Genomic DNA, 24,559 nt, shown 5'->3' with positions numbered 1-24,559 from the left:
GGCCAAACATCAGCCTTAGGCAGCTGTTTTCAGTGGGGAAGACTCCTCATTAAAAGAGGAAATAGCAGCTGTGTGACTGCCTCAGGCTGAAGAGAGCCCTGGAGGGTTAGATGTCTTTTTCTCTCCTACTGAATTTCTAACATAATAATAAGCAGATTTTTTTTTCTAGCAATTCTCATTGGCTAGACATGGACGAGGTAAATTTTCATGAAAGGCACAACTGTATAATGGATTTCATGGGTAAAGTAGCTATATAAAGGCATTAGGCTAAGACTTTTACAGGGGTTTGACAACAAGGGTATGACGTTGGTTTGCGATTACTTGGGAGGGATGGTAACATTTGCAGATTTGAATTTTGCTAAAAGCTCTTCTAAAGTGTAAAGGAATCACTTTTACACTTTCACTAACTAGTCTTTAGTGAATTCCCTTACTGATTTTTGAGTTGCCTGTATAGCAGTGCTGTTTTCCCACCATTGTACTTTACAGTACAATTTACAATATGTCCCCCCAAAAGAGCATTTCCTTTCTCAATTGTCACAAAGCTGCTGAGGAGAAGCTTATTTTTAACGTGGAAATTTGTTTTGTTTTAATAGTTTTAGCCTAAAAATAGTTGTCTTATAGACTTCGTAAGAGCCTAATGCTATCTTATATCACAGTTGCCAAATTATTATTAATGAATTCATTTTACTTTTAATACACCAAAGATAAGCCTGCAATAATAAAAGGAACCTGTTATTATTTAATACTGAGCCTGAAGGAAATAAGTCAATCCTAGAAATTAAATATACAATGATGCCAAAAGAATTAATTAGAAACATTGCTATAATACAGATCACACTTGAGGCCCTCTCCAATTCTGTTTTTATCTATTTCTAACAGAATATGTTGACTATATTAAATGTTACATCATTTTTAGCTTGTTAACTAACCAGCAGGTATATATCAAATAGCGACTATATTTAAAGGAAAAAAATGGCAGTTAGTAGTAAATGTGAATTAAGAATAAGTAATTAAGTATTAAGTAAAATAAGTTCAGTTATTCATTTATTGAGGCCTGGCACATAGCAGATGATTTATAAATATATAGTGAATGAATAGGGGCGTCCCTGGTGGCTCAGTGGTAAAGAATCTGGCCTGCAATGCAGGATACCCAGGTTCGATCCCTGGGTTGGGAAGATCCCCTGGAGGAGGGCCTGGCAACCCACTCCAGTACTCTTGCCTAGAGAATCCCGTGGACAGGGGAGCCATGCAGGCCACAGTCCATAGGGTCGCACAGAGTCAGACACGACTAAAGTGACTAAGCAGCAGCAGCAGCAGTGAATGAATGAATGGCGTATGTATTAAATACCATACACGTGACTGATATTCTGACGGCTGTTAAATGCAACCGTGAAAACACTGGGTACCAGAAGTATTTTTACTGTGTGACTCTCTCCTCTGGGTGGGGAATACCATAGCAACAATATGCATGTAGCACACACCCAGCTGGTACTCAGAACAAGGCATGTATCGGTGCTCGGCTTCTAGGATCCATGAAGGAGTTTTGATCAGAGTTCAATCTGGAGGCCCAGATTATATAAGCTTATAAAAGTATGGGTTATATAAAATGTAAAATTTGGGCCCAAAGTGTGTCTACTTCATCCCAAAAAGGCCTTTCATCCCTACCTAGGCTGAATTTGCCCTCTCTCCCATCTCTGAATCTTATGAAAACAGCTTGTTTCATCAACCTGACAGATAGTTTTAATGTTTGTTCCAGATTCTCTGAGATTTGTGTCCATTTTTCCTATGGTGAAAATTCATTTTTTTAGATACTGAGAGAAGGGAAGGATTTCAGATTCTTTGAGGATACATATTTGTCTGTTTGTTTTCCACACATATGAAAGATAATAATGTACTCGTTTTTTTTAAGTTCTGTATTGTCCTTATAGGTTTTTCCAACTAGTGCCCCCCTTGAAGGAGGGACAACACTGACTGTTTGTGGCTGGGACTTTGGATTCAAGAGGAATAATAAATTTGACTTGAAGAAAACCAGAGTTCTCCTTGGAAATGAGAGTTGCACCTTAACCTTAAGTGAGAGCACAACTAACATGTAAGAACCTAAAAACACTTGGCCAGGGTGTGGTTGGAAAACAGGTTTTAGTTTTGAATGAATCCTTGTAAAACTTGCCCCAAAAGTCCATCTCTTGAGTTAAAAAATGTCTTGGTCCCCCACTCCCCTTGTGGATTTATTTTGTTTTAAAAACTATTTACTCACCAGGATTAAGGAGGGAGAAAGTGACATTACTCAGATGAAGAAAAGAAAAATCTAGCATCTGGGAATTTTTCAACCATTTTTGTAGCAACTCTTGAGAAACTGTCTGGGTAGATTTGAAAGAGTAGCACTGGTTGGGGTTGGTCCATCTGAAGTCTTCAATAAAGAGACTGTTTCCAGCAGTTTTTTTCTATAAAAATCAGAGCTCAATATGGACCCTCTTTTCTAAATTCACTTTCTGAATCTCAGAAATGTAGTGAAGCTGCTGTATCACACTTTTGAGACTCATTGTTTTTGATGAGTTTATATTTAGCTGATCTTTATTGACACTGTAATGAAAAGTTAAAGTGTTAGTCACTCAGTCGTATCTGACTCTTTTCGACCCCATGGTCTGTCCATGGAATTCTCCAAGCAAGAATACTGTAGAATGGTTTGCCAGAAAGGAGTGTATCTCATGTAGTCATTCCCAAATCTCAGGAAATAGCAATGTTATCCCTATTTTACAAAGTGGTAACTGAAGTCCAGAAAGATAGATTAGTAGAGGTCATTCAGAGAGTAAGAGCTGAACAGGCCTTCAAACTCAGCTCTCTTGATTCGAGACCTGTGCCTGTTCTACTATATCCTGCTTGTAACTTCTATAAGATCTGAATCCTATAATAAACAGAGAACCCAGAAATTTTTAGTTATGTAGTAACAATAACCAAACATTTAAAGTTTTATAGTTTGACCTATTCTTTCAAGTGGTTATTTTATACCTAGTAGAATTCCAGGGTTATGCAAAGATCTAAATCTACTCTTCTTATTTTACTGAGGCCAAAACATCAATTAATGTCATACTTGTTTAGTTTAATGGCAAAAAAATTCATTCAAGAAATCCCCCTTGTAAGTTCTTGCTCATTGCTTATAAATTAGAGCCTATAAAAGTGAAACACAATTCATCCTCATTTTTAAAAGTTTCTTAATAAAGCAAGTTATACTTTTTAGGATTATAATAAGATTATTAATTTAAAAATAATTTTGTGGAAAGCCTATCTTTATTTTATCATTATCGTTATTAAATAAATGTGTATAACCACAAAAATGCATCTTTTGACATACTTTGAAGAAGAGATTTCTGCTTAGTTGTAATCAGCCCATTGTTTCATATGCTATCAAAATACCATTGCTTTAAGTATGCCAAACATTATTCCTACAATTATATAGGATCGCATGGACAGAGGAGCCTGGTGGGCTGCAGTCCATGGGGTCGCTAAGGGTCGGACACGACTGAGCGACTTCACTTTCACTTTTCACTTTCACACATTGGAGAAGGAAATGGCAACCCACTCCAGTGTTCTTGCCTGGAGAATCCCAGGGATGGCGGAGCCTGGTGGGCTGCCATCTATGGGGTCGCACAGAGTCGGACACGACTGAAGTGACTTAGCAGCAGCAGCAGCAGCAGCAGACAGATTATTATGAACTTTTCGATTGGTGAGTTCTACATCAATGATGTTTAACATTTCCTATTTTGTCTGTATGAATAATACAAGATAGTCAATATAAAGTTTAGCATAATAGTACAGAAATAGAGCTATACAATTTTCAGTCTTGATGCTTACTTGGAAACCCTGCTTGCTATTTCAAGTAGTCAGCTCACTATTTGGAGATAATAACCCTTAATATAAAACACCCAAGCCAGAAAATGCCTTTGGACTTATATAAAATTTTGCTTTTTCAGGTTGAAATGCACAGTTGGTCCTGTAATGAATGAACATTTCAATATGTCCATAGTTATTTCAAACAGTCGTGGGTCAGTACAGTATAGTACATTTTCCTATGTGGTAAGTCTAAGCATTCATTTTATCATGAACTAGGATATTTAATTATTACTTAATCTATTTAGAGTTATAAAATTAACAGGTTATTTTGTTTTTATCTCTCATTCAGGATCCTATAATAACAAGTATTTCTCCAAATTATGGTCCAAAAACTGGTGGCACTTTACTTACATTAACTGGAAAGCACCTAAACAGTGGAAATTCAAGACACATTTCAATTGGTGGAAAAACATGTACTTTAAAAAGGTGTTGTAGTTTATCTTTTGTTTCATCAGTCAAGTCAGATTAATATTTGTACCTAACAAATCAAGAAAATATTGTTCTTTTGTGGCAAAAAGTCAAGATGTTTATTATTTACTGTCCTTACCTTAAAAAACTTCTTCCTTCCCGAATCCCTCTACTCCTTTTTGCTGTTTTTTCTACCCTTCCCTTATGGTTTGTTAATTCCACTTTTAAGTTTGTCTTCGCATCCATCTTCTTTATTGTTATACTTAGTATCCCACCTATGCTATAAACTGTGAGTTTCTGGTAATTGACAATAAACATTTCCATCAAGATTTGCAATTAGATCAGATCACTTTGGGGTGGTGAGAGCCATGAGGGAGACTCAGGAAGTTACGTTTCTGCTTCTTAAGAGTTGGGAAAGCTTAAATCAAGTACCAAAATTTTAAAAATTGCTTAAAATCCCAAATATTTTTAAGTTGGATGGCTTGCCTACAACAAAGCTAAGTCTGGGATCTAGTCAAATGCAAACACCCTACATTAAAAAGAGCTTTTTTTTTTCCTAGAAATTCCCATTTAGATGCTATTGACTGATGTCCTTTTTGATTTATGGATATAATTCTAATATATCTGTGTCTTTAATAACGAAGATCTATTTTCTTAATTTTTTGTTCAGTGTTTCACATAGTATTCTCGAATGTTATACCCCAGCCCAAAGCGCACCAACTGAGTTTTCTGTTAAATTGAAAATTGACTTAGCCAACCGAGAGATGAACAGCTTCATTTACCGGGAAGACCCCATTGTCTATGAAATACATCCCACCAAATCTTTTATTAGGTAAGTAAAAGTTTCTGATGGGTATAAGAAAATAATGAACTTGAGGATGATTGGCTGCCAAATAGTCAAAAGGAAGATAGTTTTATCTCTGGATTTTATACTATTGCATTTCTTTTAAAGGATACCTTTCCAATTCGGGAGTGAAAACTACATTCAGCTTCTGAGTACAATTTGACTTTATCAGCGCTAGTTCATGCCATTGTATCCTATTCTAAATAGATTCCGTTAAAACAATTTAACTGAACATTACAGTATTTATGCACTTATATTATGTACATTTTAATTCTTTACTAACCTTAGTGCCTAAAAATGGAATCACCTTTTTCTGTCCATTTTACAGTGTATTTTTCCTTGCCTACTTTACACACAGCTTTTCCCTATACCAGTGTGTTAATCGCTCAGACCTGTCCAACTCTGTGATCCCGTGGACTGTTGCTTGCCAGGGTTCCTCTGTCCATGGAATTTTCCAGGCAAGAATACTGGATTGGGTTGCCATTCCCTTCTCTATGGGATATTCCTGACCCAGGGATCAAATCCAGGTCTCCCACATTGCAGGCAAATTCTTTACTGTCTAAGCCAATACCAGACTCCCTCTAAATCAGTATCTCATTGGACCCATTTCAATCTGCCTTATTTCTGTTATTTCAATCAGTCTAGCGACAGTAGTTAAATTCATTTTTCTTTGTATTTTTTTCAAACAGAAAAAAATATTTCTTTTGCATGTTTGGTGAATAAAAAGAGAAATTCATTCCTTCAGCTTATGAAATAATGAATTTTTAAAATACTTCCAGGTTAAATAAGTTATTTCCTAAGAAAGTTTACCACTGAACTTTCATTTGACTTCAGTTGTGGCTGTAACTTGTAGTTACTACATGTGATTTAATTTCATTTCTCTCTTAAAATACTTGATAGAGAAAGAAGCTCTCATTGCTATTTTTCTATTTTATCTTGCCAGTGGTGGGAGTACAATAACAGGTGTTGGAAAAAACCTGAATTCAGTTAGTATCCTAAGGATGGTGATAAATGTGCATGAAGCCGGAAGGAACTTTACAGTGGTGAGTCCTCTGCATGGTAGTTGTGCTTAGAACTCTGCATCTCTGCCTCCGTTGCCAGCTTCCAGGGTACCAAAGACATTTCAGTTTTGCCTTTAATGTCTGCTAGTTATCTTCCTTGCAGTGTAGTCAATAGGACTTTTTTAATTCAACGACTAAAAATATCTCGTCTCAGGCTAACATAAAACACACTCACACATAATGTTTAGACACAAATAATGATTATCAACTTGAGGCAGAATTTTTTAAAAACAGTCAGTACAAGTGCAAGCTACATCATCTCTGTCGTAGTCTGTTCAGGGTTCTATAACAAAACTACCGTAGACTGAGTGGCTTACACAGTTCAGTTCAGTTCAGTCGCTCAGTCGTGTCCGACTCTCTGCGACCCCATGAACCACAGCACGCCAGGCCTCCCTGTCCATCACCAAATCCCGGAGTTCACTCAAACTCATGTCCATCGAGTCAGTGATGCCATCCAGCCATCTCATTCTCCGTCGTCCCCTTCTCCTCCCGCCCCCAACCTTTCCCAGCATCAGAGTCCTTTCCAGTGAGTCAACTCGTCGCATGAGGTGGCCAAAGTATTGCAGCTTCAGCTTTAGCATCAGTCCCTCCAATGAACATCCAGGATTGATCTCCTTTAGAATGGACTGGTTGGATCTCCTTGCAGTATAAGGGACTCTCAAGAGTCTTCTCCAACACCACAGTTCAAAAGCATCCATTCTTCGGCAATCAGCTTTCTTCACAGTCCAACTCTCACATCCATACATGACCACGGGAAAAACCATAGCCTTGACTAGACGGACCTTGGTTGGCAAAGTAATGTCTCTGCTTTTTAATATACTATCAAGGTTGGTCATAACTTTCCTTCCAAGGAGCAAGCGTCTTTTAATTTCATGGCTGCAATCAGCATCTGCAGTGATTTTGGAGCCCCAAAAAATAAAGTCTGACACTGTTTCCACTGTTTTTCCATCTATTTCCCATGAAGTGATGGGACCAGATGCCATGATCTTTGTTTTCTGAATGTTGAGCTTCAAGCCAACCTTTTCACTCTCCTCTTTCACTTTCATCAAGAGGCTTTTGAGTTCCTCTTCACTTTCTGCCATAAGGGTGGTGTCATCTGCATATCTGAGGCTATTGATATTTCTCCCAGCAATCTTGATTCCAGCTTGTGCTTCTTCCAGCCCAGCCTTCCTCATGATGTACTCTGCATATAAGTTAAATAAGCAAGGTGACAATATACAACCTTGACGTACACCTTTTCCTATTTGGAACCAGTCTGTTGTTCCATGTCCCGTTCTAACTGTTGCTTCCTGACCTGCGTACAGGTTTCTCAAGAGGCAGGTCAGGTGGTCTGGGATTCCCATCTCTTTCAGAATGTTCCACAGTTTATTGTGATCCACACAGTCAAAGGCTTTGGCATAGTCAATGAAGCAGAAATAGATGTTTTTCTGAAACTCTCTTGCTTTCTCCATGATCCAGCGGATGTTGGCAATTTGATCTCTGGTGCCTCTGCCTTTTCTAAAACCTGCTTGAACATCTGGGAGTTCACGGTTTACATACTGCTGAAGCCTGGCTTGGAGAATTTTGAGCATGACTTTACTAGCGTGTGAGATGAGTGCAACTGTGCGGTAGTTTGAGCATTCTTTGGCATTCCCTTTCTTTGGGTTTGGAATGAAGACTGACCTCTTCCAGTCCTGTGGCCACTGCTGAGTTTTCCAAATCTGCTGGCATATTGAGTGCAGCACTTTCACAGCATCATCTTTCAAGACTTGAAATAGCTCAACTGGAATTCCATCACCACCACTAGCTTTGTTCGTAGTGATGCTTTCTAAGGCCCACTTGACTTCACATTCCAAGATGTCTGACTCTAGGTCAGTGATCACGTTATCGTGACTATCTTGGTCGTGAAGATCTTTTTTGTACAGTTCTTCTGTGTATTCCTGCCACCTCTTCTTAATATCTTCTGCTTCTGTTAGGTCCATACCATTTCTGTCCTTTATGGAGCCCATCTTTGCATGAAACGTTCCCTTGGAATCTCTAATTTTCTTGAAGAGGTCTCTTGTTTTTCCTATTCTGTTGTTTTCCTCTATTTCTTTGCATTGATCACTGAGGAAGGCTTTCTTATCTCTCCTTGCTATTCTTTGGAACTCTGCATTCAGATGCTTATATCTTTCCTTTTCTCCTTTGCTTTTCGCCTCTCTTCTTTTCACAGCTATTTGTAAGGCCTCCTCAGACAGCCATTTCGCTCTTCTGCATTTCTTTTCCATGGGGATGGTCTTGGTCCCTGTCTCCTGGACAATGTCACGAACCTCCGTCCAGAGTTCATCAGGCACTCTTATCAATCAGATCTAGTCCCTTAAATCTATTTCTCACTTCCACTGTATAATCATAAGGGATTTGATTGAGGTCATATCTGGGTTTTTTTGCCATTTATTTTTTTTAATTTTTACAATGTTGGGTTGGTTTCTGCCATACAACAATGTGAATCAGCCATAATCATACATCCCCTCCCTCTGGACTCCCCATCATCCCATCCCTCCAGGCCATCACAGAGCACAAGACTGGGCTCCCTGTGCTATACAATACCACCTCACCAGCTATCCATCTTACACCTGATAGTGTATATATGTTGAAGTTGCTTTCTCCATTCATCTCACTCTCTTCTTCCCATGCTGTGTAAAAGTTATGATCTTACATGAGAAAAGATTGCAGAACGTTTTAATCTGTTGCTGCTGCTGCTGCTGCTGCTAAGTCACTTCAGTCGTGTCCGACTCTGTGTGACCCCATAGATGGAAGCCCACCAGGCTCCCCCTTCCCTGGGATTCTCTAGGCAAGAACACTGGAGTGGGTTGCCATTTCCTTCTCCTGATTGAGGTCATATCTGAATGGTCTAGTGGTTTTCCCTACTTTCTTCAATTTAAGTCTGAATTTCGCAATAAGGAGTTCATGATCTGAGCCACAGTCAGCTCCTGGTCTTGTTTTTGCTAACTGTATACAGCTTCTCCATCTTTGGTTGCAAAGAATATAATCAATCTGATTTCGGTGTTGACCATCTGGTGATGTCCATGTGTAGAGTCTTCTCTTGTGTTGTTGGAAGAGGGTGTTTGCTATGACCAGTGCATTCTCTTGACAAAACTCTATTAGCCTTTGCCCGGCTTCATTCCGTGCTCCAAGGCCAAATTTGCCAGTTACTCCAGGTGTTTCTTGACTTCCTACTTTTGCATTCCAGTCCCCTATAATGAAAATGACATCTTTTTTGGGTGTTAGTTCTAAAAGGTCTTGTAGGTCTTCATAGAACCGATTAACTTCGGCTTCTTCAGCATTACTGGTTGGGGCATAGGCCTGGATTACTGTAATATTGAATGGTTTGCCTTGGAAACGAACAGAAATCATTCTGTCGTTTTTAAGATTGCATCCAAGTACTGCATTTCGGACTCTTTTGTTGACCATGATGGCTACTCCATTTCTTCTAAGGGTTTCCTGCCCACAGTAGTAGATATAATGGTCATCCGAGTTAAATTCACCCATTCCAGTCCACAAGCAAACAGTTATTTTTTTCTCACAGTTCTAAAGGTTGGGAAGTCCAAGACCAGGGTGCCAGCAGATCTGGCTTTCTGGGGAGGGCCCGCTTCCTGGTTTGCAGCTGATTATGTTCTCTTTGTATCCTCACATGGAGGGGGAAGAAAGGGGAAGCAAGCTCTCTTGTGTCTCTTCTTATGAGGGCACTAACTCCATCATGAGAACTTCACTCTCATGACCTACTTACCTCCCAAAGGCTCCATCTCCAAATACCATCATGTGAGGGATTAAGGTTCCAAATATGAATTTGAAGAGGATCCAAACATTCAAACATTTCCCTATCCCCCTTTTTATAATGCCCCATAGAACATCAACATTTTTGGTCTAATAAAACCCCTGGGTAAAGCCTTTAATCTTGCCAAAGCATCAATGTCTTCCTAAGTGGTACAGTGTTTTCTTTCATATCGCTTCTTAACTATGCCACTTGTCCTTTTGTTAGCATGTTATCAAATAATGAAAAAGAACATTAAAACACTTATGTCCTAGAGTGGGTATGATATGTAACACTTCTTCACCTTTTTTATTTGCAAGGTCCGTCAGAATTTAACTGAATTCCTCCTTAAATTGACCTATTTTGTGCTCTGACAGTTTTGGGTCACATTGAAGTGGCAGTTTTACTTCAGACTTTAGGAAGTTTGAAGTTATTTACAAAGATTATATATTTTGTTGTTTTTCTTTGATATAAAATACACATAATCTAGTCAGACTTGGACACGCAACTTAGAATAAAAGTTCTAAGTGCCCCCTCTCAGGCAGGGTCTTGATTGGGGAGGTAATAGATTGAATTACAGCACTTCCTTTTAGATTCTCATCCAATATTTCTTGAAGGCTAAGGCCACAGTGTGCTTTAATTACAAAAACCAATTTGGGGCTAAAAATGTCAAGCCAAATCACCAAACAATAAGGTCATCTTAAATGAGATTTTTCTTGACCTTCTCAATCAGCCACATTGCATCACCTCTAAAGAGTATTATTAGATTTTTATAATATTCCTGAGAGATTATACTCTAGGGAGTCCCCATATGAAGTAGAGAGCTTTGAAACCAATCCCTGCGCATGGCCACAAACAAAGTTAGAATACCACCACTATTAATTTAAAGGACGTCAGTTCTCCACAACCAAGCATAGCAATTTTTCATTAACCAAAAAAAAATAACAGTAACCCCCTTTGGTGTTGGCATGCGACTTTTTAAAGTAGAAGTCTGAGAAATTATTAGTTTATCTAATTCACACTGAGCTTACATTATTAAAATCATGACTAAGATTTCTTTCCTCTGCCTCCCCAACATTATGATGACATGTGACATCATTCATTCATTTGTAATCATGTAGTTTTTAAAAACCTCCTAGGTGTGACAAAGAAGATTGAAACAATAGAAGATTAGAATATTATCTGTTTGCATGTCTGGAAATTTAAACTTTGTTATTTTAACCACAAAGATATTAGTACAATAGAACAATGGATTCAATTTGTTGAATCCATTAAAAACAGTCAGTACAAATGCAATTTGTTCAATTCAGTTCAGTTCAGTTCAGTTCAGTCGCTCAGTCATTCAGGAATGAAAAATTCAGTGGGTCTATTTGACTATTGTTTGCAAAAAATCTCATAAAGAGACCCATGTTTTTTCCATATTCCCTGCTTCTTGTTGAATTTGAAGCTGACCTTGATGAATTGAAGCCATTCATTATTTAACAGATAAAAACTTTTGGTCAGGTCTGATTTAGATTTACTGATCCAGCCAGAGTAAATTTCCAGTTTTACAAATTCAGATCTTTTAAAATAAAAATATTGATCATCTTCTTAACAAAATGCATACTAATTTGTTAACATACATTATGCCCCAGAAGCCAGAAGTTTGTTAATTTTCAAATTTCTTGTTACATAGAAAATTATTGTAATAGCAGTAAAGTTGTTCATTTACTTTTTTCAAGATCATAGGATAGCTTTTAGCATTATAATATGGATTTGATACAAAACTAAATAATATTTTATTCATATTATATCTATATATCATTTTTATTTATCTGCATATATTATAGCACACATTCTTCAATAGAGGACAATTTTTTAATTATTTTTAAAAGAAAATATCAAATATCCAATGTTGCTTGTGCTTTTTCTGTATATCCTGAGTATTTTTCTATTGTGGACATAAGTAATTGTTTTATCTCCAACTCTACTTGTCAAAGAAAAGGAAATCTAAGGGATGTTGTTGCTTGTTTGTCTTTTCCTTGGGGGGAAAATGCAACCATTTAACCTTAAATGCACCACTTTGTGTTGCTGGTTTCATCTAAGCACAATCAAGAGGAAACCACATTTTCCAAACTTCTATAAATCAGAATTACAAAGGGGAAAATTTTTAATGAAAGATGAAAGGACATGAAATAATAATAGCAGAATCTTTGTAAAATAGAGAGGATAGGAAAAGTTTGACCAATGTAGAATACAGAGTGAACAAGAAACCACACAGCATGGGAGTCATGTGAATTTTAGAGCCAATAGTCTAGGATTTATGTTCTTTACTTTGCTACTCAGAGCTTTGTGACCTGCTCTGATGATATCAGCTCAAAAAGCTCTAGCACCTACCTCATAGGATTATTGTGAGAATTAAATGACACCAGCCTTGTAAAATATTTTGCACAGAACCTGGCTGTCAGTAATTGATAGCTTAAAACACACTAATAAGATGATCTTACTATATAATTAATTATAGTGTGAACCATATGGTGCTTGGCAGTTGACAAAGCACTTTACCTTGTAGTATTCCACACTGAATAACATTTTAATGTTAATTTCTAAATGAGGCAACTGAGTTTCCAAGTAAGGGCTTTGCCCTAATTCTTAAAGCTTGGTTTAAAACTAAGATGTGAACAGGACTTTAATTGCACAAAGTTCAGCTTCCCACTCTGCAATAGATGTTTCATAAGCAGCCACCCTCCTGGTGACTGTCCTATCTTCTTAAGGAAAATAAAGTGACAGAGGAAAGAGACAGCTTCAGATAGAATAGCATACATCTTCCCAGCAAGTGAAGCTTTGTTGCTCCTTTAAGGCTGAATTGTTTAGATAATCTTACATCCCTCAAGTTTCCAGAAATGTGTTCTTCAACATTAGTGAGTTAAATGGAGATTTTTTTTCATATAATGTATATTTTCAGTTGATTGTCTGAAACAGTGAAATGTGAAAGTTGCTATTGATGATGTCAAGCTGTGTTCTGTTTACAGTGAATAATTGGTGTCTTACTATAGGCATGTCAACATCGCTCTAATTCAGAGATAATCTGCTGTACAACTCCTTCACTACAACAGCTGAACCTACAACTCCCCCTGAAAACCAAAGCCTTTTTCATGTTAGATGGGATCCATTCCAAATACTTTGATCTCATTTATGTACATAATCCTGTGTTTAAGCCTTTTGAAAAGCCAGTGGTGATCTCAATAGGCAATGAAAATGTACTGGAAATTAAGGTAAGAAATGCTTAAAATGCTCTCTTAAATCATCAAGTTGCACTTAATTGACTTCATAGCTATGTGAATAAAATTGTTGTGCTTGGTCATTATCTTATATTATATTAGCAAATATCTAAGTTCTGAAAAGCAAATCTTTTGACATAGGACTGAAAGGTATGCATAATCATGTACTGCTTTTTAATGAAGCATTTAAAAATTCTTTCTTAATGTATATAATAAAGAGTAGTAAATGTAGGGCACAGATCCTTTAAGTAAGTTGCCTGTGATTTATTCTTCTGCCGATGTTACTTACATATTTCCCTGGACACCTAAATGTGCTCATTACAAGATAAAAGGTAAAAGTCATAAAAGTAAAGACATCAATTGTAATTCTGTACTTCCTTCTAATACTTGGAATTTTGTATCTGGGTGCGGTCATCTCTAAGCTGATTTATAAATGGAGCTGAATTTCCTCTACCTCAGGAATATATTAGCCTCTAAATATAATTTAATTGGATGATAAGAAATCACCTTTTCTAAACCAGCCTGTTGCAAATAAAGAATACTAAAACCCCAGAGAGGTTACATGGTTTGACACGTGATCAGACTGAGGCAGAACAGAGGCTGGAATACAGCTCTTTTATGTTGCTTCAGTCATTTTTACCGCAAATAAAAGAGGCAACGTGATCAAAACTGTAATTATCTGTAGTCCCAGTCTCTAGAAACAGCAAAATATTTATATTTCAACATGATGTTTTTAGACTGCAGTATTTTCCCCCAAGAGATAGCCTGAATGCAAATATGAGCAAACACAAAGTAATAGGGTAGTCCTTGTTTAGATGTACTATAAATTCCCATAGATCATCTCCATGTAAGTAAGAGTATGTTTTTACTAAAATTATTCTGCTTTTTCAACAAGACTGTCTACAGCCAAACCCATGTACACATTCACACTCATACAAGTTTACTAACCTCCCAATTGTGTTTTGCACAATAATTAAGCAAGCCCAGCATGAAATTAAATGGAAGCCTGCTTCAGTGAACAGCATGTTTACCATAGCAAAGTTCTTTCATCTGCTTCTTTAATTAGTTTTAGAAAGGGAGAAAGAGCTTTTATCACTTTTTTTTTCAATAAAATTAATCTAGTGTGACCTTCTGCTTTCAACAATTACTGTGTTTGCCATTTCAAAGATTCCATTTGGTTTTTCTTGATGAAAACAAAGGTTTATTTGCAAATACTCCTACACCCAGATAAATTCTATTTTTCTGTTCCTGTATCTGTCATGGAAGGATTAGAGAATAATGGTTCTTTACCTACCCTTTCTAGTAGTCTTACAAGGAGGAGAAAACTCCTTTTTCTATAAATTACATACCCATTATTCAATGTCCTACAAAATTGTTGGACCAAGAAAAATATGATTTGACATCATCCTCAGCCTTTAATGCTATTTCCAACCTGGCCCAAGAAGTCTCTGGAAATAGACACAAGAGACTTTATTTTCTTGTCTATATACAGAATGACTCTTTTCTCTAACAAAGGTCTAGCACCTGTCATGTCACAGAGTGGCAATCTGGGGAAAATAGGAATCGTTTAGGAGGACTGTTTTGGGAGTGTCATGATTTAGTCATCTCCCATATTCCATTTTATGTATGTGTAAGAGGAAATCTAAGCTATATGAGAATCTTTGTGTCACAGCACTTTAATCCTTTATCAGTTTCTAAAGTTGACCATATTAAAACCTCTGACTCTGTGAAATAAGGAACATAAAGCAAGAGAAGAGAAAAGGCCTCTTCTGGACAAGCAGTAAACTGTTTTTTGCAACAGAAAGGGTGCTATTTTATTTCATGTTGTGTGTGTTCAATTACCATTCAAAACATGAATGTGAAATATATTTGTGTTCCATCAGTGAAAGCACTATGGAGAGAATTGTGTTTACAGTGAAATTTGCTTCTTTTTGCCAGGAAGAGTTTTGTGCTGCTTAAGCAGCCATGCATATAAGAATTATTTGGCTAAAAAGAGATTGTGATAGTTTCCAGCCCTAGTTGTAAGAATTGCCTTAGTCAGTAGTTGGCCCAGTGATTACGCCATGGCCAAGAGGGCCATCCAGGTTTGGATCAACAGAACATAATAGAGATTAGGGATCGGTCTTCCTCAGCACGAATCAGAAACCCCGTAATGTGGGCAGTAGTTTGTATCTAAGGCTTAGGCACCAGTGTGGTCAGTGGTCATCAGAAGTAGACATCTCTTTGGGGCTATACATGAAGGCACAGTGTTCATGTCAGCAACAGCTCACGTTTTTGTGAAATTGTAGTTAACACAGTACTTTGACAAATATTGTTTCATTTGATATTCATGTGGACATATGAGGTTGGGAGGTCAGTGATGATTATCCCCCTTTGTTGCTGCTGCTGCTAAGTCGCTTCAGTCGTGTCCCCCTTTATAGATAAGTAAACAGAGGTTTAAAAAGATTAGATCATTTGTATTGGGTTACGTAGGGAACAAACAGTATAACTTGGGCTCACAATCAAATTTCTGGATTCCATATTTGGTCTTCTTTCTACTACATTACAAAGCTTTGTATATTAACTTTCCTTTAATGTATACCAAAATAACTTTCATAATAGGGAAATTTTCTATCATTTGGTATGTAGATGTCCATGCAATTCTTTAAGTAAAATAGCTCTAAACTCTTTACAAATACCTGAAAGTCAATTCTGATGAAAAGAAACCCTATATTTCCTAATTATCGTAGTATATGACTTTTTATTCATATTTTGTGGAAACTAGAGAAGCACAGTATTTAATTCTGGAACTAGAACTGCCTGACACTGCCCTGGGGCTTTATCATATTCTTGAGCATATAGAGATGCTTCAGAAATTCAGTTTGGAGAAGTTGGTTAAAACATGAAAAGGAACAGGAAGATCAGCTAAGTCAAGGAATAGGAACTTGGGCTATGATACTGGGAAGGAGCCTAAGAACAAGATAGAGCGCACTCAGATGGAGGTCTGTGTCAGTGTCTTGGCATTAGAAGGATTTAGAAGGGAGAGTCATTCTAAGCTAACTCAGTCTACTTCCGGCCCAGAGCCACCAGAATTTATCTTCCTCCCACTTCTGGCTGATATACCTGGAATTACAGGCCCAAACCCATTCACAACCACTGTGAGGCCAGTTCTGTCTACAACAGGGTAGAAATGAAGGGCTCTTTTCTTAGAAGTCATTTGGCCCAGTGTCAAGACCTATTCTTATTGATGGGACTCATAAATTGACACTTAACCCTTGAACAATATAGGTTGACCTGCACAGGTCCAACTTACATGCAGGTTTTTTTTCAATAAATATATACTGCAGTCCTATGTGATCCACCATTGATTGAATCCATGGTTTCAGAAACTCAGATACAGAGGGCTGACTGTGAAATTATATGTGGATTTTCAAATACACAGGGTCACCCCTAACCCCCATGTTATTCAGGGGTCAACTGTTTTTCTTTGTGCTATACACTTTAATATGCATTCTGGGGTAGGGAAAGCCATATTCCAGAGATCATAGACAGCACCTGTGCTATCCTACTGACCCAAGTAGCCAGTGAAGAAGCCAGTTTAATTTTGGTTCCCCCAGTTTTTCTCAAATGACCTGGGAACTTTTCTCCCCAAATGCCTGTTAATGTCCTGCGCACTTAGTTTTGAAGCTTTCCTTCAAGGTTCTTTGTCCTAGTTCCAAGCTGAGGAGGCTCATATTCTCTCAGTAGAGTGTAAATGTCCCTCTACCACCACCTCACTGATTTTTCTGCTGCCAGCCTCCCCGAACCATGGCTGAGTCCTACTGCCATCCCCCTACATGGCCTTAGCTGACTTGCCCAGACTCAACATTGTGGCCACCTGGACACGTGAAAACTTGTAAGATCCCTTGTGTACTCCTATCTGCTTTGTTCTGTAACCAGCTCAGACATGGATTCCCAGGCCTGAGTCCTAGGTAGAAATATGTCATACCTGGCCAGAGTTGCAGAGGAAAGGGCAAGAGACATACTAATATGACACATTGGGAGTAATAGTTTTTCACTTTAGAAATGTATTCATTTTAACATTGCAGTGAGAAAAAAACGACTCTTACTCATCATTATATTCTCAGTAACTAGCGTTTTTTCATACAGTAGTAGATGGTAAGTAGTGCATGCATGCAAAGTCACCTCAGTTGTGTCTGACTCTTTGCAACCATATGGACTGTAGCCCACCAGACTCCTCTGTCCATGGGATTCTCCAGGCAAGAATACTGGAATGCGTTGCCATTTCCTTCTCCAGGGGATCTTCCTGACCCAAGGGTCAAACCCGCATCTCCTGCAGCCCCTGCAGTGCAGACGGATTCTTTACCACAGGGCCACAGGAAGCCTAATTTTGTATCAAATGGAATTGATTTGCTTCAAGACCAAGTCTCTTCTTGAACCTTAGTTCTCAATGTGTAAAGCAGTAATGACAATAATCCCTATCTCAGGGAAGTGTCTTTACAGGATAAAATGAGATAATTACAACTCTGGATTGCTCTATGTATGTAAGGGATTGAAGACCAGAAATCTCCTTTTATATTGCTTTATTTAGAAACCTATAAGACTAAGACTTTGCATTCCCAGTGCAGAAGGCCTAGGTTCAATCCCTGATCAGGGACCTAGATCCCACATGCTACTACTTAAGAGTTTGAATGCCACAACTAAAGATGTCACATGCCAGAGCTAAGACTGGGCACAGCCAAATAAATAGATAAAAACAAAAAAGCCTTATATATAATGACTGAAAGGTCAACAAATCCAATTTTGTTCTACTATTTATACTGTTTAATAATAGTTAATATTAAATAATAAAAACTAAATAAAATTTCTAAACATATACATTTTTTTCCACAGCTTGATAAAGCTATGTTTATTTTAAATGACAAAAACTAGCCTATACCTTCTTTTTTTTTCCTCCTGATTCAGTCCTCTCTGTTATATAGTAGTGGACTTCCAGTATCACATTTTTGATATCTTGGATTGTAGACTTTTAAAATAATCACTATACATACAAAGCTGATATTAATTTCTAACATAAGTCACTAATCATTGTGCACTTCTTAGGCACAAATGAAAAAGAGTTTCGTTGTTCAGCTTTGTCATCTGTTTTTGTTTTGGAGATGCTTTTATGCAACATCCTAGGCAACCCTGAGCCTAAAAGGAGTACTGAAAATGTAGATGCAGTATGTTCATCCCTTCCCCCAGCCTTCATCATTATCTAAGCTGGCAAGACACGTTTTAGTCATTCCCTCATAAATCAAGCCCTCCAGCTCTTTAATCTCTTTCCTTTGTCATTTCCTGAATTCCCTCCAATATGTGGTCCAGGGCTACCCTCCTCAGTCCTAACCAACAAGTTGTCATTTGAAGCCTCAAGGTGACCTGTTAGATTTATGTGCTTCTGAATTGACTTGCCCTGTGTGGCTGACCTGGTTCAATGGAGTACACGTACTGCCTCTAGAAGTATCATAAGGATAGAGTTTGTCTATATCCATATTTTAAAACTCCAAATTCGTGTTAGAAAGAAGAATTTTCTTCTAACTTCTTTTCCCAGGATATCTTACCTAGCACTCTATTGAGATCTATATGAGGCAATGTAAGACTAGTTTGTCAAGTATTAAAGATCATGTTAAATAAAGTGGAAAACAAGGGAGCAATACTATAGTTGTTACTGGCTGCTCTTTGTTCCTCAGAAAAATGCAATTGTGTTTTGATATCTTTCTCCTCAGACTGATGGCTTTTTAATAAATACTGTAACCATACTCACTAAGTCTTCATATGAGAAATTGTATCTCTGTTTTCATTTCTTTCCCAAGGGTAATTATTGGTTTCTTAAACAAAACAGTGATATTTTAAATGCCTAATGGTGACTTCACTTAACTAAATATGTCAAATTGAATAATGTTTTTAAAGTCCTCATGTAACTGTATAATTGTTCAAAATAATCATGCTCTCGTCATAATGAGAGTCTTACGGCATCTTATAGGAATGTCTTTAAAAATGGATTCGTTTTTGTATAGGATTCAACTGTGTAAGAAGGATGAAAAGAAACTGCCCAACTCAAACACCAAAGAAATAATTGACTTTTAGATCCGTACATCAAAATCTCTGGAAATGGGACCTGGGCATCAGTATTTTATATAAAGCCCTCAGTGTGATTCTAGAAGTAAAACCAGAACTAAGTGTCTCTTCATTAGGCAGCTCAAACTAAATCTCTAAATTATTTCCCTTTTGCCAACCATCAGTACTCCCTGAAAACTTTAATAAGTTGATTACGAAAAAGACATCATTTGACGTAAGAGTGTGAGTCAAGAATCTCTCCTTTTCTCCAAAACCCAATTTGATGGAAAAGCTTAATCCTATGATTCCTGACTGATTAGTACCCTGAAATGGTCACACTCTGTTTCAACCATCCAAATCCCCATGAAAATGAGTGTCAGATAATCATGTGCCTTGATAAACAACATGGCCTGTGTTTGCAGTATATTTATATTCCTTCATAATTGTTTGCATTCCTTCAAAGTTGTGAAGTGTTAACAAGCTCCTTTTTTTTTTTTTCCTTCCAGGGAAATGATATTGACCCTGAAGCAGTTAAAGGGGAAGTGTTAAAAGTTGGAAATAAGAGCTGTGAAAATATACACTCACATTCTGAAGCTGTTTTATGTACGGTCCCCAATGACCTACTGAAATTGAACAGCGAACTAAATATAGAGGTGGGATTCCTGCTTTCCTGTCATGATGTAAATAAAGATACCAGTGTAATTTTGTCACTTGCAGGCTTAAAATAAATCATTAAAGCTCATTTGTGTGTAGGCTTTAGCTCATCAGTTCAGCTTGATTCTTAGTTGTTATTTTAGAAATAGTGATGTTTTTATTGCACTGTCTCCTTCCCAAGCTTCAAAGGGTAGGTCTCGAAAGTCCTTGCTGGATACACTCTTCTCCATCATGCCACACTCTTGCTGAAATTTGCTGTAATCCTTAGGAGGGATAAGGACACATTCAGTGGTGCCTTTTCCCACCTCTCACCACCCTAGGAGGCCAGAGCCAACACAGCACTGCCAGCCACAGTGATCTCAAATGCATAGTCCCATAAATAAAAGAATGTGTATGTACTGGATGAAGTGAAGTAAGAAACTATTTTATAGTAACCTTTTTCATATAAACAGCTATCTTCATTCCTTTAAAAGGCTGAGTAATATTCCACTGTGTAGATATACCACATTTTGTTTATCCAAATATGTGTGATTCTTAAAGGGCTCCTGAAGTTTTCAAACAGTTAATGAAATGGGAACATATGAAAAATTTAAAAATAAAAAGCTAAATCTGAGATCAGAATTTGGAGTTCAAATGGACCATAAATCCTAAAAATCATACCATGTTAGAGCTGGAAGGAGCATCAAAAACTTCTTCTATGTATCAAAACAAAGCAAATAATATTCTGAGACTTTATTATCCCATAATAATAACAAATTATTCACTTCTTAATGGGGAGTCTCCTGTGCCCTCTACCCTATCCTCTAGGACAGAATTAATGTTCTGTTGTCTCTGCTTCTTATAATATGTTCATGCTTCTACAGTACATGTCATCGTGAACTATAACCATTTATTTTATTTTTTTAATCATTTACTTTTGTGTTTGTGTCCCTTTCATACTTTAGTTCCCCGTGGTCAGAGACTGATTTTTATCTTTTTATTTCTAGTACCTAGTTATAAGCACAGCTAGGCATCATGTAAGTATTTCAGTGATTAGTAGCCCCTAATTATTTGAACACTGAACAAGAATTGAAGAATGTCTTAGTACTCTGGAGGCAATTATTTCACTTCTAGAACAGTAATAACCAGGTATTATTTTGAGCCTAGAGAGATTATGATTCAACTGTGTAGTGTATTTTATACATATCATGGTTAATTTCTGACTTTTATTTGTCATTTATAGTGGAAGCAAGCAATTTCTTCAACTGTTCTTGGAAAAGTGATAGTTCAACCAGATCAGAATTTCACAGGATTGATTGTTGGTGTTGTCTCAATATCAATAATACTCTTACTGTTACTTGGGCTTTTCCTGTGGCTGAAAAAAAGGAAGCAAATTAAAGGTGCATATTTTTTTTATTGTCTGTTTTAAAGGCGTTGCCTTAACAATACAATCATTACAGTTTAAAACTGTCATAGATTCATGTGTGTGGTCTTATGCAATCCATAAAAGCCATGAGTTCTGGTCACCAGGTCAGAGTCTACTGGGACCCATGATAGCCAAGTCTTTAACGAGGTCTTTCTCTCTTTTTTAAGATCTGGGCAGTGAATTAGTTCGCTATGATGCAAGAGTACACACTCCACATTTGGATAGGCTTGTCAGTGCCCGAAGTGTAAGCCCAACTACAGAAATGGTTTCCAATGAATCTGTAGACTACCGAGCTACTTTTCCAGAAGGTATACTTCAGTTTATTTTTCTGAAAAATACCTATACATTCACCTCAGTGGGTTGTGGCAGTGTTGTTTATTTTTGGTTTTGCCTTTATATTTTTATAAAAAATATAAAAGAAGTCACCTCTTCTTTGGCCAAAGAAGTATTTAACTTGACACACTACATGACTCTTATTTTTAAATGAACTCATATATGAGATTTTTTAGAGTCTTTAAGCTCTTCTCACAAAAAAAGTTAATTTTAAAAATCATTTGAGCAAAGGTAAGCTGTTTATCATCTGAGTGCAATGCTAAGAAACTGTGAAGCTCTGTTTAACAACCCAGGAAGAGTTAAAATACAAGACATATTTACTGAAACAGAAGTTGGTACTGCTATATATTTTTTTTTACCTGCTGATCCTCAAACATTTAAATTATACCTTTAGCACTCCTTTGAAGGAGTCTCAATGAACTGTTAGCACCCAGTCTTTTATCTACAGCATCTCAAAATATATTTTGAGTCTTAACCAGTGTGTGCTTTGTTGTTCAGTCATGTCCAACCCTTTGTGACCTTCTGAACTATAGCCCACCAGACTCCTCTGTCCATGGGATTTCTCAGGCAAGAATATTGGAGTGGGTTGCCATTTCCTTCTTCAGGGATCTTCCCAGGGATCAAACCCAGGTCTCCTGCATTGTAGGGGAATTCTTCACCATCTGAGCCACCAGGAACCTTCAGTTATGCTGTTTAAAAAGGAGAGTTAACGTTAGGCCTAATAATTGTCAGATTAACCACAGTATTTCACATTGTTTTATTTAAGCTCTCCTGGTAAAAGCAGAATGTCTGTATTGTATCTGCTCCGTTATCTTTAGAAGTTACAGGACGTGAGTCAAGTACAAACATTTTCCTGGTTGAATATTTACCATTGGACAAATAAAATGAGTCACAGATCATTGAGGATACTGCAGAACTTAGAAGTTGCTCATCAAAACAAGTACAAGAGCAACGAGGCACTTAACATTTTAATTTTTTCAACACTTATTGCCTCTTACTTTTTCAAGTTTATGTTAGTTCTACAGACACCATTAATGTTGTCTTTTCCCACATGACTCCATTCACCTTTAAGAATCCAGGCCCTTAACAACATGGGAAAATCAAATCCAGTTTATAGTTTTGAAATTTAAACCTATTTATTATTTTTTATTCACATTTAATGGCTCTAGTTTGAGATCTTTAAAATTCACAAGTGACTTTTTTGAAGAAGCATACTTAATCTTCCTTCAGCCTCATTGCTCACCAGACCTCTGTCATCATTGCTAAGGAACTTGAGTTTCATCCTCTTTCCCACAGTGAACCTACTCCTTGGGGACATGGAAAAGTAAAATAGGTAAAAGAAGGTTACCCAGAGGAAAATGAGGAAATGCACAGACAGTACCTAATAAAGAGGCACTTAGAGAGCTTCTTTGCGTGTGTGTGTGTGGTGGGGACAACCTCCTTGCAGACTTAGACTACACTGTGTGTCAAACCAGAATCACAGTGGTGGTTTGTGCACGTTTGAACTTAACGGAAAGGTCAGACAATTTCTGTGCCAGAGAACTTTTTCTTGTGCCTCATCAAGGATTTCCCTCCATCTCTGAACCTCTGAGAATTTAGAACCCTAATCTTTAGGTGCAAAAGTTTGAGAAGTGAAGGCAGAGGAACTGAGTTTATAGTTTCCATCATCTGGCCTATCTGCATTTCCCTCCTAGGAAAGGTTTGGAAACCCTGACTCTGGGATTAAAACAACAGATACCCAGCGAGGCTCCTTCCATCCCTCACCCATCCAACATCTCAAGCACTCCCCTAAAGTTGTACACCCTTTAAAGAAGGATGTAGAATGCATCTGTCTCATTTCTAGCTAATGATTACTATAACTTACAATTTTCATAACTACAGGTGATCCCAAAGCTCTTCTGGAACCACTGCTGAGTTTACTGCTCTGGCCAAATTGATGTAGTAATCAAACTGTCCAATGTGGCAAACACTGAACATGTTTAAGTGGGTTTAGGAATAATCAGAGGTACCATCAACTTTCTTTTTATGCCACTCTCTTAAGTTCTGATTTTCCTGATCATTTGCAAGCAAACAATATTTTCTTTTGGTGCTAATGAGGAACCTCCCCCCACATAGGGAGCTTCTCTGTGTGTTATATATTAATACATTTCAATACCCAACCTAATTTATCTTCAAATCAGTTGCTTCCAATATAACACCCTCTCCTTGACATGTGTGGATTCCCATTGGAAAGGGCAAAGCAACTGGTGCCTTCTCTGCCCCATTTGACATTAAGAAATGTGCTCTCAGCCCCACAATTTCTTACCTAGTAAAAGGGAACCTTGCCTGAGACTTGTTATAAAGATCACCTTACAAGGAATGCTGATCTGATCCCTTTCCAAGTGCCTCAACTAAGCAATGAGGATGGCACAATAACCCAGTCCTTAGCTGCTCCCTGTAAACAATGATAATACTAGATCTGCTGCCGCCACCACAGGATGGAAAACTTACCATGAATATGGAAAGTTTTCATTTCTAAAAGTTTAACCATTACATATTTCTAGTTGTTTGTATGTATGTGTGTGTGTGTATAGAGAGAGAGAGGGAGGGAGAGAGAGAGAGAAAGGTATATAATATTTCATTATACATATTTGTCTTTGACCAGGAATCCACATACATTTTGAGCAATACTAATTAATTCCATTAATAAACAGTAGTCTCTCAAAAGGCTTCTTTTTTCCTTTTCTTATAGTTCAGTTGAATTTTTGTGGGACAAGGCAGTTGCTTGACTACTTTTGCCACTTTTCATTCTTACGAGTATAGTATGTTAAAAAACAAACCTCAAGCTTGACTTTTGCTATTTAAAAGAGAAATGTCTAAGGA

General features: G+C 37.4%; 1 protein-coding gene across 3 annotated transcripts in view; it reads left to right on the top strand.

Moving 5' to 3' along the window:
* The window catches only part of MET (MET proto-oncogene, receptor tyrosine kinase), a 124,197-nt gene that overhangs the window by 76,666 nt on the left and 22,972 nt on the right, over positions 1-24,559 (top strand). For 2 of the 3 annotated variants that reach the window (XM_055420818.2, XM_055420819.2), the window contains 9 exons: positions 1,929-2,089; positions 3,969-4,071; positions 4,178-4,314; positions 4,967-5,128; positions 6,084-6,183; positions 13,006-13,224; positions 19,812-19,958; positions 21,182-21,338; positions 21,532-21,672. In XM_055420818.2, the coding sequence (XP_055276793.1) occupies positions 1,929-2,089; positions 3,969-4,071; positions 4,178-4,314; positions 4,967-5,128; positions 6,084-6,183; positions 13,006-13,224; positions 19,812-19,958; positions 21,182-21,338; positions 21,532-21,672 (1,327 nt within the window). The remainder of the gene's footprint in view (positions 1-1,928; positions 2,090-3,968; positions 4,072-4,177; positions 4,315-4,966; positions 5,129-6,083; positions 6,184-13,005; positions 13,225-19,811; positions 19,959-21,181; positions 21,339-21,531; positions 21,673-24,559) is intronic. The other variant, XM_055420820.2, reaches the window with a different exon arrangement.

Source organism: Moschus berezovskii, chromosome 3 (assembly GCF_049115385.1).
Source record: "Moschus berezovskii isolate FMDL1 chromosome 3, NW_MosBer_1.0, whole genome shotgun sequence".
Lineage (NCBI taxonomy): Eukaryota > Metazoa > Chordata > Mammalia > Artiodactyla > Moschidae > Moschus > Moschus berezovskii.
The sequence above is the reverse complement of the archived record's forward strand: the minus strand, read 5'-3'. Positions and strand labels throughout refer to the sequence as shown.